Here is a 20,932-nt window from a genome sequence, read left to right as displayed (position 1 = left end):
CAATCTCCGCCTTAGATCTGATCCTAGAGTCAATTAACATTAATAATGAATGCAGGGGTTTATTTCAGAGTCCAAAAAGAGGTGGATTTTAAGAAGATGATTAGCAGTAGGCCCATGCACCCCTCTGTTGGTACAATGAAATTGTATTTCTATTCTTCTAATCTAATTTAATACACTCTCAGAAAAAAAATTGTACAAAAGCTGTCAATAGGGCAGGTCCTTTGCAAAAGGTACACCTTTGCACCATTTTCATTCACATTTGTATCTTAAAGGTACATATTGCTCGCTAAAAAAACACATATCAGTACCTAAATGGTTCATTTTATTATACCTTTTGAAAGGGTACCACCTCAGTGACAGCTTTTGTGTACATACATAGGCTAAACATAGCCTCTGATTTAAGTTAATAAGAAATAAATCATTTGTTCAAGTGTTTTGTACCCTAAAGGATAAAGCGATTGTAATGGTTCTCATTTTCTATCAGTAGATTCCTCTGGGACTATTTAGCGAGACATACATTCATGAGCCCCGAATAGAGGCCTCGCCAGCAATATTCATACTTTTCCTAGACTGTTAACTTGTTTTCTTAGACTGCCATCGTGTGGTCAAAATATTTTACTGCAACTATGACTCAATAAAGTAGGCCTACACATGTAGTCAATAGAAAAAGGTTTATTTATAAGGTTGAGGTCGTACTTAGCTGTATGTATGACAGTATGTATGTAACAGCAAATTTGCCATCATGTCAATGACTGTACATTTACAGTTGTGTGATAAAAAAAGTTCGACATATGGGCCTGTGCTATAAAAATGGGAAAATGAAAATTACACTTTACAGGACTCTATACGAGTACGGTCATATTTAGTGGATATTTAGGTTTCATAAACTCAAACAGTTAAGGGCAGACAGTAAAAAAAGAAGGTGAAACTGTTCAGGTGATTGTGTCGGGCTGTTGTATTTAACTAACAAACCAGAAGATGGCAGCAATAGGCTATGCCATCGGTGTGCTTACTGAGAAACGGTAGAATAAAGTTGTTTGTTTGTTTGTATTTTTATTATTAATTTAATTTTATGAAAAAAATATGTCAACATTACAGCGTATTAATAGTGAATGGTTATAATCAATTGGTCACTGAAAGAATGTGCTCCATTTGCTCAGACCCAAATACATAATCCTTTTCAGGTGAATTCTCATAATAGGCCTACTAATAGTGCTGAACAAGTTCATATACATTTTGTGTAATTGAACGAAAATAGGTTATAGAAACATGAATTAAACAAAATATCAATGTATTTTCATGATTCATCCAGAAATCATAATCTAATGTGGCATAGTTTTCAGCCTATGAAAGGCTGTCATCTAGTGGTGTTTTAGGAGAATGCAACCTTTACACATGTTGACAAAGATAAGTTATACAACCTAACACATGGGTCAGCATTTAGGTCACTGTCATTCACCCATATATTTTTAAATAACTGTGTTTAGTGGACCTTAAATTATGAAAGTGAGCCCTCAGCACAATTCAAATATCTAATAAGTCAGATAAGACAGGTCAGATTGGCGGCCTTGTGTTGTAACATCTGTATCTAAAGAACAGCTGTTAGATTTATTTATGCAAATACATATCTCATTATATTTCATTAACTTGTAATTGATACATGGAAATATGGTTGAGACAATCAAGTTTCTAAAGGCCAGTGTCATAACTCCATCATGAGACCACCTTCACAGAGTGTAAAACAGGATGTTCTCCATGCAAATGTTTCACAACCAGTCCTACTTCAATTCTGCATGCATTGTCACAGCACTGGATGTAAGCTGCCCTCTATCAATGCCCTGCATGACACAAAAGGGATAAAGTGTGGAGACAAGATTACTGTCAAAACCCTCCATCCAGGAGATGCTTCAAATCATAAAGCAACTCCAGTTGGAACAAAAAGCAGCTTCTCCTAACGTATGCTTAAACAGTCCCTGGAATCATACATTTGCTCTGCACTGAATACTCCCCAAATATTTCCATTTACATGTATGTTCTTATCCAATGCTTTCTTAACAAAGAGCAAAACATCAAAAATGCACATACAGCATAAGCAGGATTTAGCAGGTAGCTATAAAGCCTCAAAAGTTTGAGATCACTAATGAAATTATGCAGGAAGTCTTTCACCGATTGTGAAAGCAGTGCTAACACAGTCAAAATAATTGGTCAGGGGCATTACAGAAACATTTTCAGTTAGGATGTCATTTAGAAAACTAGTCAGATCTTAACTGTAGTTTCTTTATTACAGTGCCAGGTCAGTTCAGAAACGCCCTGAAACATTAGTCAAATCAAGCGCTGTACATATTCAAATGTAGTGCGGTTTAGTGAGAAATGCATGATAGTCATTTGTTAATAAATTGCATTATTTGCAATTGTGTGAATCAAAATAAGGTGTATTTTAGAGAGGTTTGTTTAACTTTAACAGACACAACTGCCGGACTAGTGATCTGGTGATTCTTTCGTTGAAATAATGGCAGTATTCAGTGTGGCATACAGTTAGAGAAGACTAGCTATGACTCATTTCTGGACAAGGAGTAAATAATTTGATTGAACTTGCTTTTTATGTCATGAAGTATGCATTACTCAGAGTAAGTGACAAGAACTACACATTTGTGACATTATGATTCAAAAACAGAGGTTCTGTCCTATTGATTGCACTGTTGTCTGCACATTTTAATTTCATTTTTGCATGTACAGTGCTGTGGTGACAAATACAACTTGCCACATGCTACTCCAGATTGGTCAAACGCAGCGAACGCCTCTGACGCTGCCCCACAAAATGACTGATCTCGTTTAACGAATATGGTAATAAACCAAGAAAGGCATTGTTTTAAAGTGACACTGACATGAATTGTCAAGGTTGATGATTAAACATGTCACGAGCTGATCCTTGCATCTATCACTCTTTTAGCATTATAGCAGATGGTGCAAATGCTCATCAATCCATCTGTCCTCTTAAAATAACCCCGCGTTTTTCCAAATGCATTTTATTCAAATATCTAACCCTTCTCGGTAATGAGTCACATGATGCACGCGGTATTCATTGTCATTGTGAAAACGATAACGTCTTCCGCGCAAGAAACAGTTTCCTGAATGTGATTTCTGACTGGCATGAGCAAACATGTTGGTGCACGTTCGCTCATTTTCTACGTTTTGTCCTGATGACGTTCCTCGCCTTTCACGCACAAAAGTTAGCCGTCGGTGGTGTGAAAAAGAGCGACTGTGTGCCACAAAGCGTGCGAATACGATTTGGCTCTGCGCACATCGTGCACGCACTCTGCAATGCAATCCACACACACAGTTGATGCAGTACTGCTAGCAAGGGCGTTCAGACAACGAGTGAGACACACCCAGAGGAAAAATGGTCTCAACTAATGCGCAAGTACAATCAAAAGGGCTTGAGAATAGCCCGCTTGCGCGGGTTGGAGTCAATGGCCAGATCGAGAGAAGAAGATTTTTTTCCTGTTTTCTTCAAGGGCAAAATGTCCTGGTATGAAGTGATTTCGAAATAACGTTGTAAAACGACACAGTCGCCAGTGAAATGCGCTCTCTCAACAAACAACCCAGCCGGTGCACTTGTGAAAACAATCATGCGCCAAGCAGTTGCTCTACAGTTTTTTCTAAGGGGTAGCGGAGCGACACACAGACATGACATCAAATATAGGTAAAGTCTATTGCTTTTTGTTCGTTTTAAGAGTCAATAAATGGTATTATAATTATTTGAATGTGTTGTATTTCGCGAGTCAAGATGGCGCCGGGCACAGTCAGGTGACCTTGTTTTTTTCCCCTCAATACCAACAATAGTCAGAGCGAGGAGCGGAAGTGAATGCTCCCCCTGAAATACGATTGGCTGGTTTGAACTGTAGGGAAAAGCGTGGGCCCCTGGTTGGAGTGTGCGATGTGGCAGTCAAGTGCATGTGACCAACTTGTTTTTAATAAGACCAGTGGCTACTTGGTAAATTATGGGCTCTGCCATAGCTGGGCTCGTTTGTAATAATTAAACTACGTCGATGTATGTCGTATCACCACATTTCGCCTTATAGATAGCGTGCTTTCGTATGTTTTGTCTAGTGCGTTTTGTTATGCAACCATTCCCTGGTTCGCGTTGTAATATTATGCTTCATCTGTTTAAACCATTATAGGCTACTATTTACATATCAGCGTTTATATAAACAGGGCTAACTCGTTTAAAACCCACACTGCGTGAAATCCCCTTTATTGTGACAAGCAGTGTGAAAAATCCCCAGCGTTCACTGCGTAAACTAATAAAGTAATAAAGATTTTAGCGCAGATAGTCTCGGTGGTCGCCGCCGTGCATTCCCTCCAAAAGGGGGAGGGGTCGTGTTTTCCGGACGGTCTACCATCCATCAGTCCAAAGTGACTGTACTTACCTGCCAGGAAACTGCTTCGAGACCATAGACTTCGAGACCGAAAGCAGTAGTTTGACAAAATATTTAATAAGTGCACAGCCCTCACTTCCACGAGCGTTACATTGTATTGTAACCAACACGCGTCAGTTTATTTCAAAACGTCTTTTTTTTTTAATTCCTGTAACTCCTATATCCAGGTCTAAGTGTGGATAAAGCCACTTAACACTAAAGTAACTAGCCATACCCCTGTTTAGTCTCTGCGTCTTCGACAGTTCGGTTGATTTTATCGCATAGATGTCACCCTAAAACGGATTCGCTGGATCAACCGAACGGTTCCTGTAACCCCACCCAGTTTCTGATCGACCGCTGATTGGTCGTCAGTTTCGCTGTGAGTATTTTCACATTCCATTCCGCGCTTCTAATTGGTCGCCGGTGACGACAATCCCACACCCAACTCCCACCCACTGAGGCATCAAGTTTGTGAGACTCGCAATAGCTAGTTTGTTAAGAGGCTATAGCTGAATGTGCAGCAAAGACTCCAAGTCTAACTGCGCTCTTTGGTTTAAATCACTCACTTACAGTTCAGTAAGATGGATATGAAAAAGAGAATTCACCTGGAGTTGCGGAACCGGACGCCGTCAGACGTAAGCATCTTTATTAATTGCTGAGTGATATGATTTTAATAAAACTGTTGGTTAGTGTAGTTCTGCGTGGATGGACAACGCTAGCGTTAGATGTGCACGCGTCAAGTTGATGTCTTGAATGAAAAGTTTGCGGCGACTTTGTTACAAGCCTAGAGCCTTGGATATTGTTATCGCAGTGTACCTATACACAGCCCATAAGTTCAGCAGTTTTACTGATTATTTTTCCCAACTTTCGCGAGACCTTTTGGTGATGCTGTGCTCGGAAACTACAAGAGCTCCATGCATTCAGTGTATAAACAAGGGAAGCGGCGTGAGAAGCCATATTTGTAACTTTGTAGCCCCTGAACGCGCCCTTTTCCTTTGCATCCTCAGTGCTGCAAAAGTCGCCTGCCGCCAGTTCATGCCTCTCTCATACTTTCGCACATCCATTTTCAATTCAACATTCATACTCGCCTGTAACAGTGGTCGTTGGCCAGTTCGCTAACTTGTTGTGGGACGCATTTTTGTGAATTGCTGTGCAGGCGATTTGACAGATAGCTTGCGATAACCCGATCGGTCAAATACATTTCGTGGCATCTCTCCAGCAAAAGGCTTTTATTGAGGGATTTGAGTATAAATCGAAAGCATTTACGTTTCTCAATCAAAGAAAAGTTGTGTAATTACTTAGGCGGGATCTTTTCGAGGGCTTCTAGCACGGTACTAATAGTCGCCTATTTGATTTGGATGGGGAAAACGAGCGCATTTGTTGTTCGTTCGCGGTATAGAAAGGAATCGTGTCACAGCATATCTAGTTGCTTAAAGGTGCCCAAACCTATTTAAAACTGCATTATATGTCGACGACATTGCCAGAATGCAAAGACCAAATCTCTTTCTTAAATGCCTTCCGTGTTTTTCTTACTATATATCAATTCCCACAAGTGTAACTACCGACTCGGATCAATTCAGTGCAACATTATCAAGGTCCCTGTTATTGCCCTTGTACGCATACCTAAATACGCTGTAATAGAGCTCGTAATTAAAATGTCATAACCGTATTCTGAGCTCTTCTGTGCGTCTCCACTGGCAGGATAAAGAGATTTTCAGCCGTGTGGCTCTGCATGTTATTGACACAGACTGGACGCTTATGTGAGCGCTACGCAACTTGAAGCTGCGCTGCTCTAGTTGCAAGATCTAGGACAAGGCGCCATTTTAACCAGCAACAAAGACGCACGATATTTAATCGAGCAGAGAATCGTTGCCGCCGTCTCTATGCTTTGAACCGACCAGAACCGTCGAATATAGAGAGTCGAGCGTGTCCGAAGCCGGGAAATTCATTTTTATTCCGTGAAAGTCAGTACCTTTCGCTTAAAGAGTGACTCCGTTGAATTATCATGCGCCTCACTGCCCCTCCTACTCGTGAATTCTTGGGTCCGTCCTCGTGTCTTTGCTCTTCCAAGACAATGTAATGCATTTGTGTAACACCCAGGCTATCGTTTACGCGTCTTTACTTTGCTGTTCGAGCACGCACACACTATAGTAAAAATGCTCTACCCTCAGGAAAACAATGTACGCCGCTTGTTGCGGAGTCAGCCATTTTGTTGGATAGGGAGTCAAATGTGAGATTTTGTCAAAGCACCGAAACATGCACCCCTATCTGCTACTGTAGACCGCATGCTGAAGTAAACTTTACAACTGATTGGCGCCCGATTCGGTTTATCTGCTATCTTTCCCCCCTCATTCTAACCTGATTAATATATTCATATTTTGTTAAGAATAGAAGCTGTCTTTATTTTTTCCAAGTATTTGCTGATAACGGTGTGATCTATAGAGAGAATTTTTTTTTTTGTTGCTGTTTTGGTGGGTCAACATGATAGAAGTAAACACCACACGGTGCTCTTAGCATGCTGCAAAAGTTAGAAACAGCTCTGCTGTGACTGAATTTAAGCCTCTCAGGTGGAGACTCTAACAAATGCTGCATTCATTAATCATAACATTTCGTCTCATGTGCCCTTTAACAGGTGAAAGAGCTTGTGTTGGACAACTGTCGGTCAAATGAGGGCAAAATTGAGGGCCTCACTGATGAGTTTGAGGAACTGGAATTTTTAAGCACAATCAATGTAGGCTTAACATCAGTCGCTAATTTGCCGAAGCTAAACAAACTCAAAAAGGTAATAGGTGCTTTCTTGAACACTACTTCAGAAGTATCAAAAATATATATATTTTGATTGTGTTAAGTCTTTGCCAGTCTTATTAATATGACACTGAATATGTTTTGCACAGCTCGAGCTTAGCGATAACAGAATCTCAGGGGGTCTGGAGGTACTGGCAGAGAAGTGTCCCAACCTCACCCATCTCAACCTCAGCGGCAACAAAATTAAAGACCTCAGCACCATCGAACCCCTGGTGAGATGCGTTTATAGTATCATAGGAGTTCTAAACAAGTGGAGTTTATCAACTTACTGATGAAATATTTTTAATTAATTGATTATATTTTATTATATATAGTGCTCTTAGCATGCTGCAAAAGTTAGAAACAGCTCTGCTGTGACTGAATTTAAGCCTCTCAGGTGGAGACTCTAACAAATGCTGCATTCATTAATCATAACATTTCGTCTCATGTGCCCTTTAACAGGTGAAAGAGCTTGTGTTGGACAACTGTCGGTCAAATGAGGGCAAAATTGAGGGCCTCACTGATGAGTTTGAGGAACTGGAATTTTTAAGCACAATCAATGTAGGCTTAACATCAGTCGCTAATTTGCCGAAGCTAAACAAACTCAAAAAGGTAATAGGTGCTTTCTTGAACACTACTTCAGAAGTATCAAAAATATATATATTTTGATTGTGTTAAGTCTTTGCCAGTCTTATTAATATGACACTGAATATGTTTTGCACAGCTCGAGCTTAGCGATAACAGAATCTCAGGGGGTCTGGAGGTACTGGCAGAGAAGTGTCCCAACCTCACCCATCTCAACCTCAGCGGCAACAAAATTAAAGACCTCAGCACCATCGAACCCCTGGTGAGATGCGTTTATAGTATCATAGGAGTTCTAAACAAGTGGAGTTTATCAACTTACTGATGAAATATTTTTAATTAATTGATTATATTTTATTATATATATATATATATATATATATATATATACTGTTAATTTTAACATTCTTGAATAACACATCTAAATAATTCTGTTGTTGCTTGGCACAAAAAAGTTGACTTGGATTTTAAATGGCTTGAAATTACAAAAACAACGCCAATTTATTATTATTATTAATTTGTCCTCCTGTCTTTTTCCCAACAGAAAAAATTGGAAAGCCTCAAAAGTTTAGACTTGTTCAATTGTGAGGTGACAAACCTGAATGACTACAGAGAAAATGTTTTCAAGCTGCTCCCTCAGTTGACATATCTTGATGGCTATGACAAAGAGGATAAAGAAGCACCCGACTCTGACGCCGAAGCTTACGTCGAAGGCCTAGACGACGACGAGGATGATGAAGATGGTATGTTTCTGAAGAGTCTGACTGACACCGTGCTTCAAGATGTATCAGTTATTAAACTGAGATTAAGGAATTGATTTGTCATTGACCTAATTTTGTTTGCAGAGGGAGAAGAGGAGGAGTATGATGAAGATGCAGCTCCAGGAGATGAAGATGAAGAAGAGGGAGAGGAGGAGGATGAGGAAGAGGGAGAAGAGGAGGAAGAAGAGGACATCAGCGGAGAGGTTAATGCCGGAAAATAATGATGGTTCCTTTTTTGTTTACAAATACACGTGTATATGGTGTCAATATGTGCCTTTTTCGCATGCTTTTAGGAAGAGGAGGAAGAAGAGTTAAATGATGGCGAGGTAGATGATGAGGAAGACATTGGTAAGTGAATGGATGAAGCGTTGTACCCGTGAATTGAATGCTGGTAAGCAGCGTGAGAGTAAGAGTAAACGAAACTTCTGGTCCTCCTGTGTTGTGTTTACAGAGGAGGAGCGGGGTCAGAAGAGGAAAAGAGAGCTGGATGAGGAAGGGGAGGAAGATGATGACTGAACATGCACTCCCCCCATTGTGATCTGACCGTTTAACCCCTGTATATCTGTTCTATTGTCACTCTGCGATGGTTTGGGGAGGTATTCAAATGGTAGGGGGTGGGTTAGTATAAAGGAGGACACAGTTTAAATATTTGTTTTTATCTTTTTTGTTGTTGTTGTTGTTGTTTTCTTTTGGTTTGGTTTGTACTTTCAGTTTGATTCCCTTCATTTTCTCCAAAAGCTCTTCAAATGGCTGACAACACAGTGTGGAAATTTATTATTGTTGGAAAAAAAGACCAGTATGCTCTTGTAATTTTTCCCTGTCTTTACTGTTGATGCCTAAATGCTGGTGATGACTTCTGTATTAAAAAAGAAAAAAACAACCAAAAACCTTTTAGAAGTGCATGGCTGACTCTATTTTAAAGTTGACTACTGGATTTCAAGGAAGAACATTTTCTAACCCACTTTTTTTATTGCATCTTTTATTTGTGTATTTTGTTTCTTTGGTGTTTTCTTCATCATCATCATCACACCACTACCACCATGTGACGTGCTGTTTAGGCTTGAAGAATACATCATGATGTCAGTTCAACCTCTCAATGTGATTTTTATTTTATTTTTTAATGTTCAGAGCCGAATGTCTGCCCTTGTCAAATGAACTGAATCATGTTTTGCACAGCTCGAGCTTAGCGATAACAGAATCTCAGGGGGTCTGGAGGTACTGGCAGAGAAGTGTCCCAACCTCACCCATCTCAACCTCAGCGGCAACAAAATTAAAGACCTCAGCACCATCGAACCCCTGGTAAGATGTGTTTATAGTATCATTGGAGTCGTAACTAGTGGAGTTTAGTAACTTAGAACTTAGTGATGAATATATTTTAATTTATGTATACGCTCACTGATAACACTGTTGAGAGACTTTCAAGCACTACTATTATTAATATTCTTGAATAACACATCTAAATAATGATGTTGTTGCCTGACTTGGATTTTAGATGGCTTGAAATTATAAAAATAACAATTTATTATTGTTATTAATTTGTTCTCCTGTCTTTTTCCCAACAGAAAAAATTGGAAAGCCTCAAAAGTTTAGACTTGTTCAACTGTGAGGTGACAAACCTGAATGACTACAGAGAAAATGTTTTCAAGCTGCTCCCTCAGTTGACATATCTTGATGGCTATGACAAAGAGGATAAAGAAGCACCCGACTCTGACGCCGAAGCTTACGTCGAAGGCCTAGATGATGATGAGGATGATGAAGATGGTATGTTTGTGAAGAGTCTGACTGACACAGTGCTTCGAGGTTTCTCAGTTTTTTAATTGAGATCAAGGAACTAATTTGTCATTGACCTAATTTTGTCTGCAGAGGGAGAAGAGGAGGAGTATGATGAAGAGGCAGCTCCAGGAGATGAAGATGAAGAGGAGGATGATGAGGAAGAGGGAGAAGAGGAGGAAGAAGAGGACATCAGCGGAGAGGTTAATGCCGGAAAATAATGATGGTTCCTTTTTTGTTTACAAATACACGTGTATATGGTGTCAATATGTGCCTTTTTCGCATGCTTTTAGGAAGAGGAGGAAGAAGAGTTAAATGATGGCGAGGTAGATGATGAGGAAGACATTGGTAAGTGAATGGATGAAGCGTTGTACCCGTGAATTGAATGCTGGTAAGCAGCGTGAGAGTAAGAGTAAACGAAACTTCTGGTCCTCCTGTGTTGTGTTTACAGAGGAGGAGCGGGGTCAGAAGAGGAAAAGAGAGCTGGATGAGGAAGGGGAGGAAGATGATGACTGAACATGCACTCCCCCCATTGTGATCTGACCGTTTAACCCCTGTATATCTGTTCTATTGTCACTCTGCGATGGTTTGGGGAGGTATTCAAATGGTAGGGGGTGGGTTAGTATAAACGAGGACACATTAAATATTTGTTTTTAGCTTTTTTGTTGTTGATGTTGTTGTTGTTGTTTTCTTTTGGTTTGGTTTGTACTTTCAGTTTGATTCCCTTCATTTTCTCCAAAAGCTCTTCAAATGGCTGACAACACAGTGTGGAAATTTATTATTGTTGGAAAAAAAGACCAGTATGCTCTTGTAATTTTTCCCTGTCTTTACTGTTGATGCCTAAATGCTGGTGATGACTTCTGTATTAAAAAAGAAAAAAACAACCAAAAACCTTTTAGAAGTGCATGGCTGACTCTATTTTAAAGTTGACTACTGGATTTCAAGGAAGAACATTTTCTAACCCACTTTTTTTATTGCATCTTTTATTTGTGTATTTTGTTTCTTTGGTGTTTTCTTCATCATCATCATCACACCACTACCACCATGTGACGTGCTGTTTAGGCTTGAAGAATACATCATGATGTCAGTTCAACCTCTCAATGTGATTTTTATTTTATTTTTTAATGTTCAGAGCCGAATGTCTGCCCTTGTCAAATGAGCCCTAAACCCTTTCTCCCTTTTGTGTGGATAGTTCAGAGGTTTCGTGTTCTTTGTAAATAATGACCAAATATATTTTTTTCTGATTCCCCTTTGATAATGGCAGACATTTTCACAAATAATCTCAGTTGTAACCATTAACTGTAATAAAATGAATAAAAACGCAAGAGGCTCTCTAATTTGAAGTTCTCTGTTCTGACAGCCACAGAAAATCCACTTATTGTAATTAGATGTGATTACATACTTGATCAATAGAGTATGTATTTGAAGTCTTGTGCAGAAATGACAAGTGTATATCATCTCGCCACTGATATTGCGGGTTAACTGAATATATGACGTGAAATTGCATTGTGAAGCTCAGGGAAAATAGCTTGTCTATTTTTGATGATACCTGACTGAATATTGTGTAAATATTCAGAAGCATCATACCAATTTAAATAGAAAGCATACACAATTTTAACTGAGCTGTATCCAGTTTTCAGATCATACTGATTGAACTTTTTATTAAAAGAAGACTTAAGATTTCACATGAATAGAAGTCAGCATTTTTGTTCAAATGAATATTTACTGTATAAGCATGTGCTTTGTTAACATGAGCATGAAAGCATTGCATACAGAGTAACTGAGGTGTCTCTTACGATCTGTGGGAACAGATTGCCATTCTTTTTTGCGTGTGTATGTGAGATCGAAGGTAAATTAAGCTAGTCAGTCTACTCTAGACCGTTAGATTTGATGTACCATTCAAGTAAATTCAGCTCAGCACATTACAGTTATTCCTCAGGAAGAGGTTTTTACCTTGCATGCAATTACCTTTTGTGCAACATGCTTTAGTTAGTTAATCATAATGAATAATGAAATACAGAGTAGTAATTACCAATTAATGTTCTTCATTTGAATCAAAGACAGGTTAGCCTATGTCTTGCCTCATAATTCTTCAGGAATTTTGTCAGCACGAAATATTTCTGCTAGTGCTGTCAAACGATTAATCGCATCCAAAATAAGTTTTTGTTTACGTAATATATGTGTGTGTACTGTGTATATTTATTATGTGTATATATAAATACACACATACAGTATATATTTCAGATAAATATGTTATTTTGTATATATTGTATTTATAATATAAATTATATATGTAAATATTTTCAAAACATATACTGTATGTGTGTGTATATTTATATATACATAATAAATATACACAGAACACATATTATGCAAACAAAAACTTTTATTTTGGATGCGATTAATCGTTTGACAGCACTAATTTCTACATTAATTGTGCTTGTGTAGGCAGTGAGCGCCTTGTCTGACACCAAATGAAAGGGGCTGAGTACAACATAAATATTCTGGCACCTCACGCTGTGAACAAATTAATAACCACTTCACCTCAACATCTAAAATGATGCACAATTATAAGGCACAAGATTTGGAATGTAGCTACTTGCTACATAACCTGTTCCTCACTGTTTGGCCCATTTAGCTAGGCCCAGTGTTATTATTACCCGTTGTTTTCTAAGCACTACTGCTTGTGTCTGAACTGCTCTTTAACATGTTAAGAGGATGCTGTGTAGTCTGTTTCATGGCAAGTGAAGGCCTATGTGCTGAGATGAGCAAGACTGTGGCTTTACCGCCCCCTAATGTCAAAATACCTAAAATGCACTTTCTCCTCAAAACGCGCTATTACTTTGCAATAACGACGCAAGAGCTGCTGGAGTTTGTGTTATTGTTTTATGAAGTAAAATATTTACAAAGCTTGAGGCTCATATTGTTTTCATTAAATAGCGACAGCAGGAAAATGTCAAACACTCACTTGCTAAATTCACACTTTCCTTTTCGTGCTGGTCGAGCGAGGTTATTTATAACCACTACTTCATTTAGGGACCTGAATATATACTTTAAAATGAATAACATCTGAACACATCAGCTCATAGGTGGTCGAGTAAATGTGCCATTCAACTTTAAAAACGTCCAGTTTGTCCCTCCAAAATAAATGTTTTGCGCGCACTGAAGAGCGTGACTACACCTGGAGTGTTTCGTGGCGGTGGCGCATAAGATATTTGCCCACAAGGAATTTGTCCACTTTGCAATAAAACATTTGAAAGGGTTTACATTGAAAGTTCAAAGCTAAATACAATGCACATTATAAGAGCTTACATCCCATCTAAGAAGCAATTTGTTTAAAATGGTCAATAATTTGAATGTTACAGGACGGAAAGGATACAGTAAATTCATGGTTACAAGCTACAAACCTGAAAACTTGAAACATTTCACTTGAAGGTATGAACTGAAAACGGAAATCAATAAATAGGTTTGATTTAAATGTTAGTTTAAAAAAAAGTAACAATGCTTCATGATGCTTTATAAATCAGTCAGTCTTTAAAATGAAGTAGCTATACCATTCATTCAACTTACTGAATCAAAAATGCAACAATTTCTGTCTTTCATTCTTTAATTTGTTGAACTTTCTTTTTCTCACGTCCTCTTTACTTTCCTTTCCTATGGAACTACAGTGTAGGTCTCTAAAACTACATCTATTACTAATTCATTTCATAATTGGATTTTACAATTTGTGGCCTTTTTGAATGTTTTCATCTAGTGCAAAGTGTACTTTTTCTAAATGTATACTTAAGTTTAACGTAAAAACCCATTTGAATTGCCTCTATAAACTGATTTGAACATATTTCACATTGCACAGTGTGAGAAGGATCGAAATTATGTGAAGCTATTAGTACAAACCCAACACTTCTAGACTGAGGAGCATGTCAGCTGGATAAATATCATCTGCCGTGTAAGATTACTGCACTGTGGTGTTTGAGTTTCTACATCAAAAGCACTGTGGGTCATATCAAAATGATGCAATAGACCTAGTGTTTACATGAGATAACAGCTTGATGGGTGAAGCACGTCTGTTTGACATTATTAAAACACGTTTCTTCTCTATATGGAGCTTAATATTCTGTTCAGAACGAGGCTAAGTAGCACAAAGAAAAAAAAAATAAATAAATAATTCTATTAATTAAATTTAGTCTACAATTATGAGATGATAATGCAATGAATAGCGTGTACCACAAACAATCCCTAGAAAGAATCAATCCACTGCAGGTAGACCGACAGTATGACTGAAGGTCACGTGATGGGACCGTTTTCACAGGGTTAGTGAATCATCACTCCAATAAAGTCGACTTAGTACACAGCAGCTGTGGGGTCAACACTGGGGGTCAGAGCGAAACACTGCTTTATGAAGACAAGCGCTTGCTTTCCTGTGGTCTTAAAGGAGAAATATTGGAGTTTTAGGCAAAAGGAAGCCTGTGTGTTTCAGCAGCGCTCAGGGCTTATAGTGTGTCACTTTAGGAAATCAATAGACACAGCACAGATCCAATGTCAAATGCTGCTACCATTGCTGCTGCTGCTACTGTTGTTATTGTTGTTGATATTTGGGCTGTTCCTTATGTTATTGAGCTCCAGCTCAAGCTGTCGAATCTTAATGTCCTTCTGCGTAAGTTCGTCCTTCAGTCGCCGCAACTCTTCCTGCTGCCTGAAGAACATCCGCAAGAGCTGCAGAGCAAAACGCACAGGGTTACACACACATATATAAACACCTAATAAACTGTCCTTTCAACAACCATAATAAGTCTAAACAGAATTACGGTAACACCTCATTCTCTGTACGGGGAGGCACGTTTTCTAGCAGGTCAATCCCATTGACCACTCCACCCTTCTTCTCCTTCACAGGAGCCTTGAACACCAGCGTGTTTGGTCTGTTGTAGCCCTCTTTTAAGGACATGAGCACCGGACCTAGACGTGTACATACAGACATGAATTCGATTCATTTTAGCCTTTGTCTTTCTTTTCAAATATTTTTATTCTGAAAATAACTGCAGGTCTTTACCTCGGTTGATTCCACTGAGCCACTCATCAGCAGACAGAGCAGGTTCTGTCCCAGGAGTCATGGGATAAATGTCCTCCTGATATGTCTCCGACTGCAAAGAAAGAGGGTTTTCAATTTACTGTTATTCGTACAGTTAGATTTAAGTTTTTCATTAGATTTAGTTGATGTGTTAGGCTCTGGGCAGGTAAATGTTCAGTCTAAACTAACACGTGGAATCCAGAGGCTCACAGAAAGAGCACTGTTATCACTGTGTTCATTGTGCAGAGCACTTAGGGATGCTTCAGGGTGTGTAATTAGTGTACTGTGAGAAACTTTGGATGAAAAAGTAACTCAGTATCTGAGTGAAAATAATCCCAGGTATTCAGGTAGTATCTGTTGTTTCCCAAATTAAATTATAGTAATATTAATTATATAGTTGCTTTGTCATTTTACTAAAATTAAAAAAGTGTTTTTAATTCATATTTAAATATTACAATATTACAACCTTCACTGTGTATTTTTTTCCACCAAATACTAGAAACATTTTTATTTACATTTATTTGTATAACACTTTGCATAATAAATATAATTTCAAAGCAGCTTTACAAAAAATAGTTCCATAAAAATGGCAAGTTAAAGGCAACAGTGTTAAAAAAAAGAAATCAGATATAACACAAATAAAAACAATTCTTGAACATATGTATGTTGCAAGAATAAATGTGCATATAATATGCATAACTATATTCATTCTGATAAACACAACTGTAAATGTATTTTTTTCTTCCCAAATTTGTGTAACACCCTCTTGTTGCATCCTGATTTTAAAACCCCTGGGTTAAAAGGTTGGCTGATTCGCCCTCTATCATGAATGATAGATATGGATTGATGGGTATCAGGACCGTTTGCACTGAAACAGAACTGCCACTGGATTTATTGGGGTGTGTTTTAAAATTGTGGTGTTGATAGGAGGCTGTCCCTCCCACTGTTTTTAAAGCCCTCCGATAAAGGGCCAACCCTGCTACTGTCCATTCTCTACAGAGCACAAAACGGACATGCTGTGTCTCACATGGAGGTTATTACATGGCTCACTACTCTCATCATACCAGCAACAGAGAGGTGATGGATTCCTCCATCCTGTCAGACTGCTTGCTTAAAAAGAGACATTTTGGCAGGATACTCAACTATAGACCTCACACAAGGGGTATGTCTACCACAAATTTCTCTCATCCTTCAGTGTAACTCTCAATGATCCATTTAACTGGGAACCGCGGACTGTGAACTAATAGCTTTATGGTGCTTATGCTCACCCTTCTAGGTACAATCATAGAGATTGGCTCAATCAGGCCCTTTAGAGTCACCAATTTATAAAACCTGAAGACTTCACACGCTCCTACATCCAGCCCATGCTTTGGCATCACTCCTATCAGAGTACACACATGAGAGAGGAACGTATGAGAAGTTGGCACTGGTAATTGGCATGCTTACTCATGGTTTTATCTTGATATTGAAGAGACCATAACACAACACATAGTTGATTTATTAAGAGAGAGAACCTACTGAGAAAATAAAAGTGCTAAGGTTATACATACAAAATTCCAGGTTTAACCCTAGACTGCATAAAGAGAGTAAAATTTTGTTAATTAAAATAATGGGATTCTGTGATATTCCTTATATTCCTCATGAGACTATTATCATTTACATATTTTGATCAAAGATTCAGAAATAACATTTTGAATGCTGCCAAAGTGAACAAATGAACATTATCAAAAAATTATTTCCTTGCACTGAAAATGAAAAAAAACAAGGATGCTTTCTATGAAGAGAACCACTGAATCCAATATGGGCCATTTTGATCCCCTTTATCAATTTGCGTAGATTGTTTTGGTTTCTGTTTTGGGTTTTTTTGCATTCTAGGGTTAATTTGGAAAGTTTCCTACACCATTTTACAGACGTTGCTGGTGTAGTGTGATCATCGAAGGCTGTGGATTCAGCTTTACCGAGCCCTTTCTGTGGTGCAGGGGACCTGAACTCCATGAGATACTGCAGATAGGGTTTCTCCAGGGTGATCTCATAGTACCGGATGTTCCCATCACCCTGCAATTACACCGTCTTTTTAGTCAGTTCAAAGACAATTACAGTTTTTTCTAAGGTGATCATTTGTGATGGCAATTCAAGCAACTGCTATATCAACGTATAATGCCCTACTGGTGCATCAATATGTCTTTTCATTATATAACTGAAACAAAATATTGATATATCTAATATATGCCTAAATATACCATTCAGCAGTTTGAGATTGGGATTTTTTTGAATGTTTTAATGCTTTTGAAAGATGTCTCTTATGCTCACCAGTCACCAAGGCTTAAAATACGATCAAATGTAATACTGTGAAATATTATTACAATTTAAACCATCACGATAAAACTCTATTTGAATATATTTTCAAAAGTTTTTTTTCTGCAATTTTCAGCAGCCATTACTCCAGTCTTCAGTGTCACTTGATGCTTCAGACATCATTCTAATAAGTGACCCTGGACCACAAAACCAGTCATAAGGGTCAATCTTTTTAAATTGAGATATATACATCATCTGAAAGCTGAATAAATAAGCTTTCCATTTATGTATAGGATTGTTAGGATAGAACAATATTTGACCGAGAGAAATCTGGAATCTGAGGGTGCAAAATATCAAAATATTGAGAAAATCGCCTTTAAAGTTGTCCAAATGAAGTCCTTAGCAATGCATATTACTAATCAAAAATTACGTTTTGATATATTTACGGTTAGAAATTTACAAAATATCTTCTTGCAACACAATCTTTACTTAATATCCTAATGATTTTTGGCACAAAAGAAAAATCAATAATTTTGACCCATACAATGGATATTTGGATATTGCTTCAAATGTACCCTTGCTACTTAAAGGCACAATATGTAAGATTTTTTTTATTAAAATATCCAAAAACCACTAGAACAGTGTTATATATTTTGCTGATTTGTGTACTTACATTATCCCAAATGTTTCGAAGAATGTTTAAATCCAGAGAAATAAGTAATTTTAACTAGTGACACGGAGCGTGTTCATAGTGTCATTGTGTCGCCTGCCAATGACGTCATAACCCCTCGATTTCACCAAAGACGCTTTAATATGTTGTGCGTTTTAATAGACCGGTGACGACCGCACAGAGTAGCATTATAACTGAACTTTCAAATGTATCTGATAAAACAGCGCTGCTTTACCCCACATACGCACGACCGGACCATGATTCCACCCTCAGTCACGTCGTAATCAAACTACGCCTTTGCCTCTTTGTTTATTTTGAATACGCGCCCTCCAGCGGCGAAAATTACATATTGTACCTTTAAGACTGGTTTGTGGTCCAGGGTCACATATGTTGAACTGATGCTCAAGAAACATTTCTTAAGTTGTTAAAAAAAACCTTACTGACCCTAAACTTTTGAACGTCTTGCACATTTACAGTGCAAGCATTACAAGCATGTAAGAATCCTTAACAGTATTGAGAATATGTACCTTGCCTGCTAAGTAGAGCATATGTGTGTCTGCATCATAGAAAGGGAAAAGCAGTCCTGATAGGCCGTCAATCTCCTCCTCAATGATTGGCATGGACAGATCCTCCTGTCAAGAGAGACAGTGTGGTATGAGAGCAAATAACTTTTGAGAGCAATTTTCCCATTTTACAAAAATATTTTTGCGACACAGGGCTTTCTCAGAACCCTGACAATGTACTAAGAGCAACGCAACCAGCTTCTTTACCCACATTCTCTCATTACTGCAGTTGAGTGTAGCTGTTTAGCTACACTTACAAAGAACAATGAATGTGATTATCACACAATAATTACAGGGAAGATGCTGAGAAGAAAACAATGACTTTCAGCACGGTAATCTTTAGGGTAATGCAGACATCAGGGACAATGTGTATTTCTGGATGAGTTTTGGGAATTAATCACACAAAAACACACATACATTTGTTTATCTGTCATGGTGAAGTCTTTCCATTGACTTTGTCTTTATACTGAACTAATGACATATTTTAACCCCTAAAACTACACAAACCCCTAGCCCTGACCCTCGCAGACACATTTTAGCATTTACATTTTAATGAAGACAATATTTTGTGTTTATTCATTTGTTTTCCTTACAGAATGTAAGTGATTTCAGGTTTAACTACCCTTGTGGGGATATTTGATCAGGTCAAAAGCTGACCCACACACATACACAGGTTCTTCTCACCTGGTCCCAGAGAGCAATCTGGCGTGTGTTCCAGCGAGACACACCTGTCGTTAGGAGTCGTTTCATGTTGCCTAGGAACACAACACGGTTCACTTTGTGGTTTTTAAAGTTCGCCTCCTGCTTGACAATATAAAACAAAAATAAAGGTGAAATTTTACTCAATAGTGCATTTACAAAATCATGCATGAAAAATTATGATTATTATATAAATGAAAGAGTGTTTTATTCTCTGTGTATGGTTTATTTGTTAATGAAATATTTTTATAAATAAAAAAGCAATACCTTTCAAATATTTTGGAGTCGATCATTTAAAAAAAAAAAAAAGAAGTCTCTTATGCTCACAGAGGCTGCATTTATTTACTTTAAAAATACAAAATAACAGTAAAAGTAAAACAGTACTATTGTAAAGTATATAAAAAACTGTTTTCTGCTTTAATATATTTTAAAATTTAATTTATTCTGGTGATGGTAATGCTGATTTTTCAGCAGTCATTATTCCAGAAATCATTCTAATATGCTCATTTGGTTCTCAAGAAACATTTCGTATTATTATAGATGTTGCGCTGAATATTTTTTTCAAGTTTCATTGATGAATAAAAAGTTCAAAATAAACAACATTTATTTAAAACTGAAAATTTTGTAACACTATAAATCTTTACTATCACTTTTGATCAATTATTTGTATCCCTGCTGATTAAAAGTATTAAGTTCTGATTAATTTCTCAAAAAAACAATCTGACTGACACCAAACTTTTGAATAGAAGTGTAGAAATACAGTACATGTTTTAAACCAAGTGTCAATTCAAGTTTTAAGAAGGAACATGACTGAAATCTGTAATGAGTGTTTCTGCATCAATGATTGCTCGAGTGCATGTACTGTAAGACTAAATGCACACAATCCACACCTGTAGCACTTTGCCAGAGCGGGGCTCGATGACGCGGAGCTTCTTGTCCTTGCAGCTGGTGGCCAGCAGGCTGCCCTCTGTGTTAAATGACATACAGAGGATCACATCGGTGTGACAGTCAATCATTTTCACTGGCTCTCCAATCTCAAGATTCCAAATGAGGATCTACAGAAAGAGAAAAACACAATAGTCAAACCTTGAGTGCAGTCTTTTGACAGTTTTATTTTTGAAAGTGGCACTCTCGTGATCATATTGTGGACAATCAGAATACAATCTTTAAAATACTGACTGTCCACACTGTTATTTGGTTAGATGTTTTAAAGGGGTCATATGATGCGATTTCAAGTTTTCCTTTCTCTTTGGAGTGTTACAAGCTGATTGTGCATAGATAAGATCCCTGAAGTTGCAAAGACTAAAGTCTCAAAACCAAAGAGA

The 20,932-nt window shown here is 37.9% G+C and overlaps 3 protein-coding genes across 6 annotated transcripts in view; 2 read left to right on the top strand and 1 right to left on the bottom strand.

Annotated features, from left to right (window-relative positions):
• The first annotated feature begins 4,368 nt into the window (after positions 1-4,368).
• anp32a (acidic (leucine-rich) nuclear phosphoprotein 32 family, member A) lies at positions 4,369-9,705 on the top strand. Its single transcript, XM_016552877.1, has 7 exons — positions 4,369-5,053; positions 7,051-7,200; positions 7,313-7,435; positions 8,329-8,527; positions 8,630-8,748; positions 8,839-8,893; positions 8,997-9,705. The coding sequence occupies exons 1-7, from the start codon at positions 5,000-5,002 to the stop codon at positions 9,059-9,061; spliced, it is 765 nt and encodes a 254-aa protein (XP_016408363.1). The 5' UTR covers positions 4,369-4,999; the 3' UTR covers positions 9,062-9,705.
• Positions 9,706-9,712: 7 nt separating this feature from the next.
• LOC107740478 (acidic leucine-rich nuclear phosphoprotein 32 family member A-like) lies at positions 9,713-11,640 on the top strand (the record flags this gene model as incomplete). Its single annotated transcript, XM_016552935.1, has 5 exons — positions 9,713-9,844; positions 10,108-10,306; positions 10,409-10,518; positions 10,609-10,663; positions 10,767-11,640. Coding segments are annotated over 5 exons (561 nt in total), but the record flags the coding sequence as incomplete, so codon positions are not given.
• Positions 11,641-13,186: 1,546 nt separating this feature from the next.
• Positions 13,187-20,932, bottom strand: part of LOC107740435 (coronin-2B-like) — a 41,406-nt gene continuing 33,660 nt past the window's right edge. For 2 of the 4 annotated variants that reach the window (XM_016552873.1, XM_016552876.1), the window contains exons 5-13: positions 20,498-20,662; positions 19,593-19,712; positions 18,873-18,977; positions 17,339-17,435; positions 16,649-16,761; positions 15,363-15,453; positions 15,129-15,268; positions 13,495-15,028; positions 13,187-13,452 (exon numbers count right to left, since the gene is read on the bottom strand). In XM_016552873.1, the coding sequence (XP_016408359.1) occupies positions 14,855-15,028; positions 15,129-15,268; positions 15,363-15,453; positions 16,649-16,761; positions 17,339-17,435; positions 18,873-18,977; positions 19,593-19,712; positions 20,498-20,662 (1,005 nt within the window). In that variant the 3' untranslated portion in view covers positions 13,187-13,452; positions 13,495-14,854. Of the gene's footprint in view, positions 15,029-15,128; positions 15,269-15,362; positions 15,454-16,648; positions 16,762-17,338; positions 17,436-18,872; positions 18,978-19,592; positions 19,713-20,497; positions 20,663-20,932 lie in introns of all 4 variants that reach the window. The other 2 variants (XM_016552875.1, XM_016552874.1) reach the window with 2 other exon arrangements.

This window comes from Sinocyclocheilus rhinocerous, unplaced genomic scaffold, assembly GCF_001515625.1.
Source record: "Sinocyclocheilus rhinocerous isolate Xijiao unplaced genomic scaffold, SAMN03320098_v1.1 scaffold225, whole genome shotgun sequence".
Classification (NCBI taxonomy): domain Eukaryota; kingdom Metazoa; phylum Chordata; class Actinopteri; order Cypriniformes; family Cyprinidae; genus Sinocyclocheilus; species Sinocyclocheilus rhinocerous.
The sequence above is the reverse complement of the archived record's forward strand: the minus strand, read 5'-3'. Positions and strand labels throughout refer to the sequence as shown.

Bases quoted from the DNA above. Each gene is read 5' to 3' on its own strand.
- anp32a (XM_016552877.1), top strand. From the start codon at position 5,000: ATGGATATGAAAAAGAGAATTCACCTGGAGTTGCGGAACCGGACGCCG. The intron at 7,201-7,312 runs GTAATAGGTGCT...TGTTTTGCACAG, and splicing joins AGCTAAACAAACTCAAAAAG to CTCGAGCTTAGCGATAACAG. The intron at 8,894-8,996 runs GTAAGTGAATGG...TTGTGTTTACAG, and splicing joins AGATGATGAGGAAGACATTG to AGGAGGAGCGGGGTCAGAAG.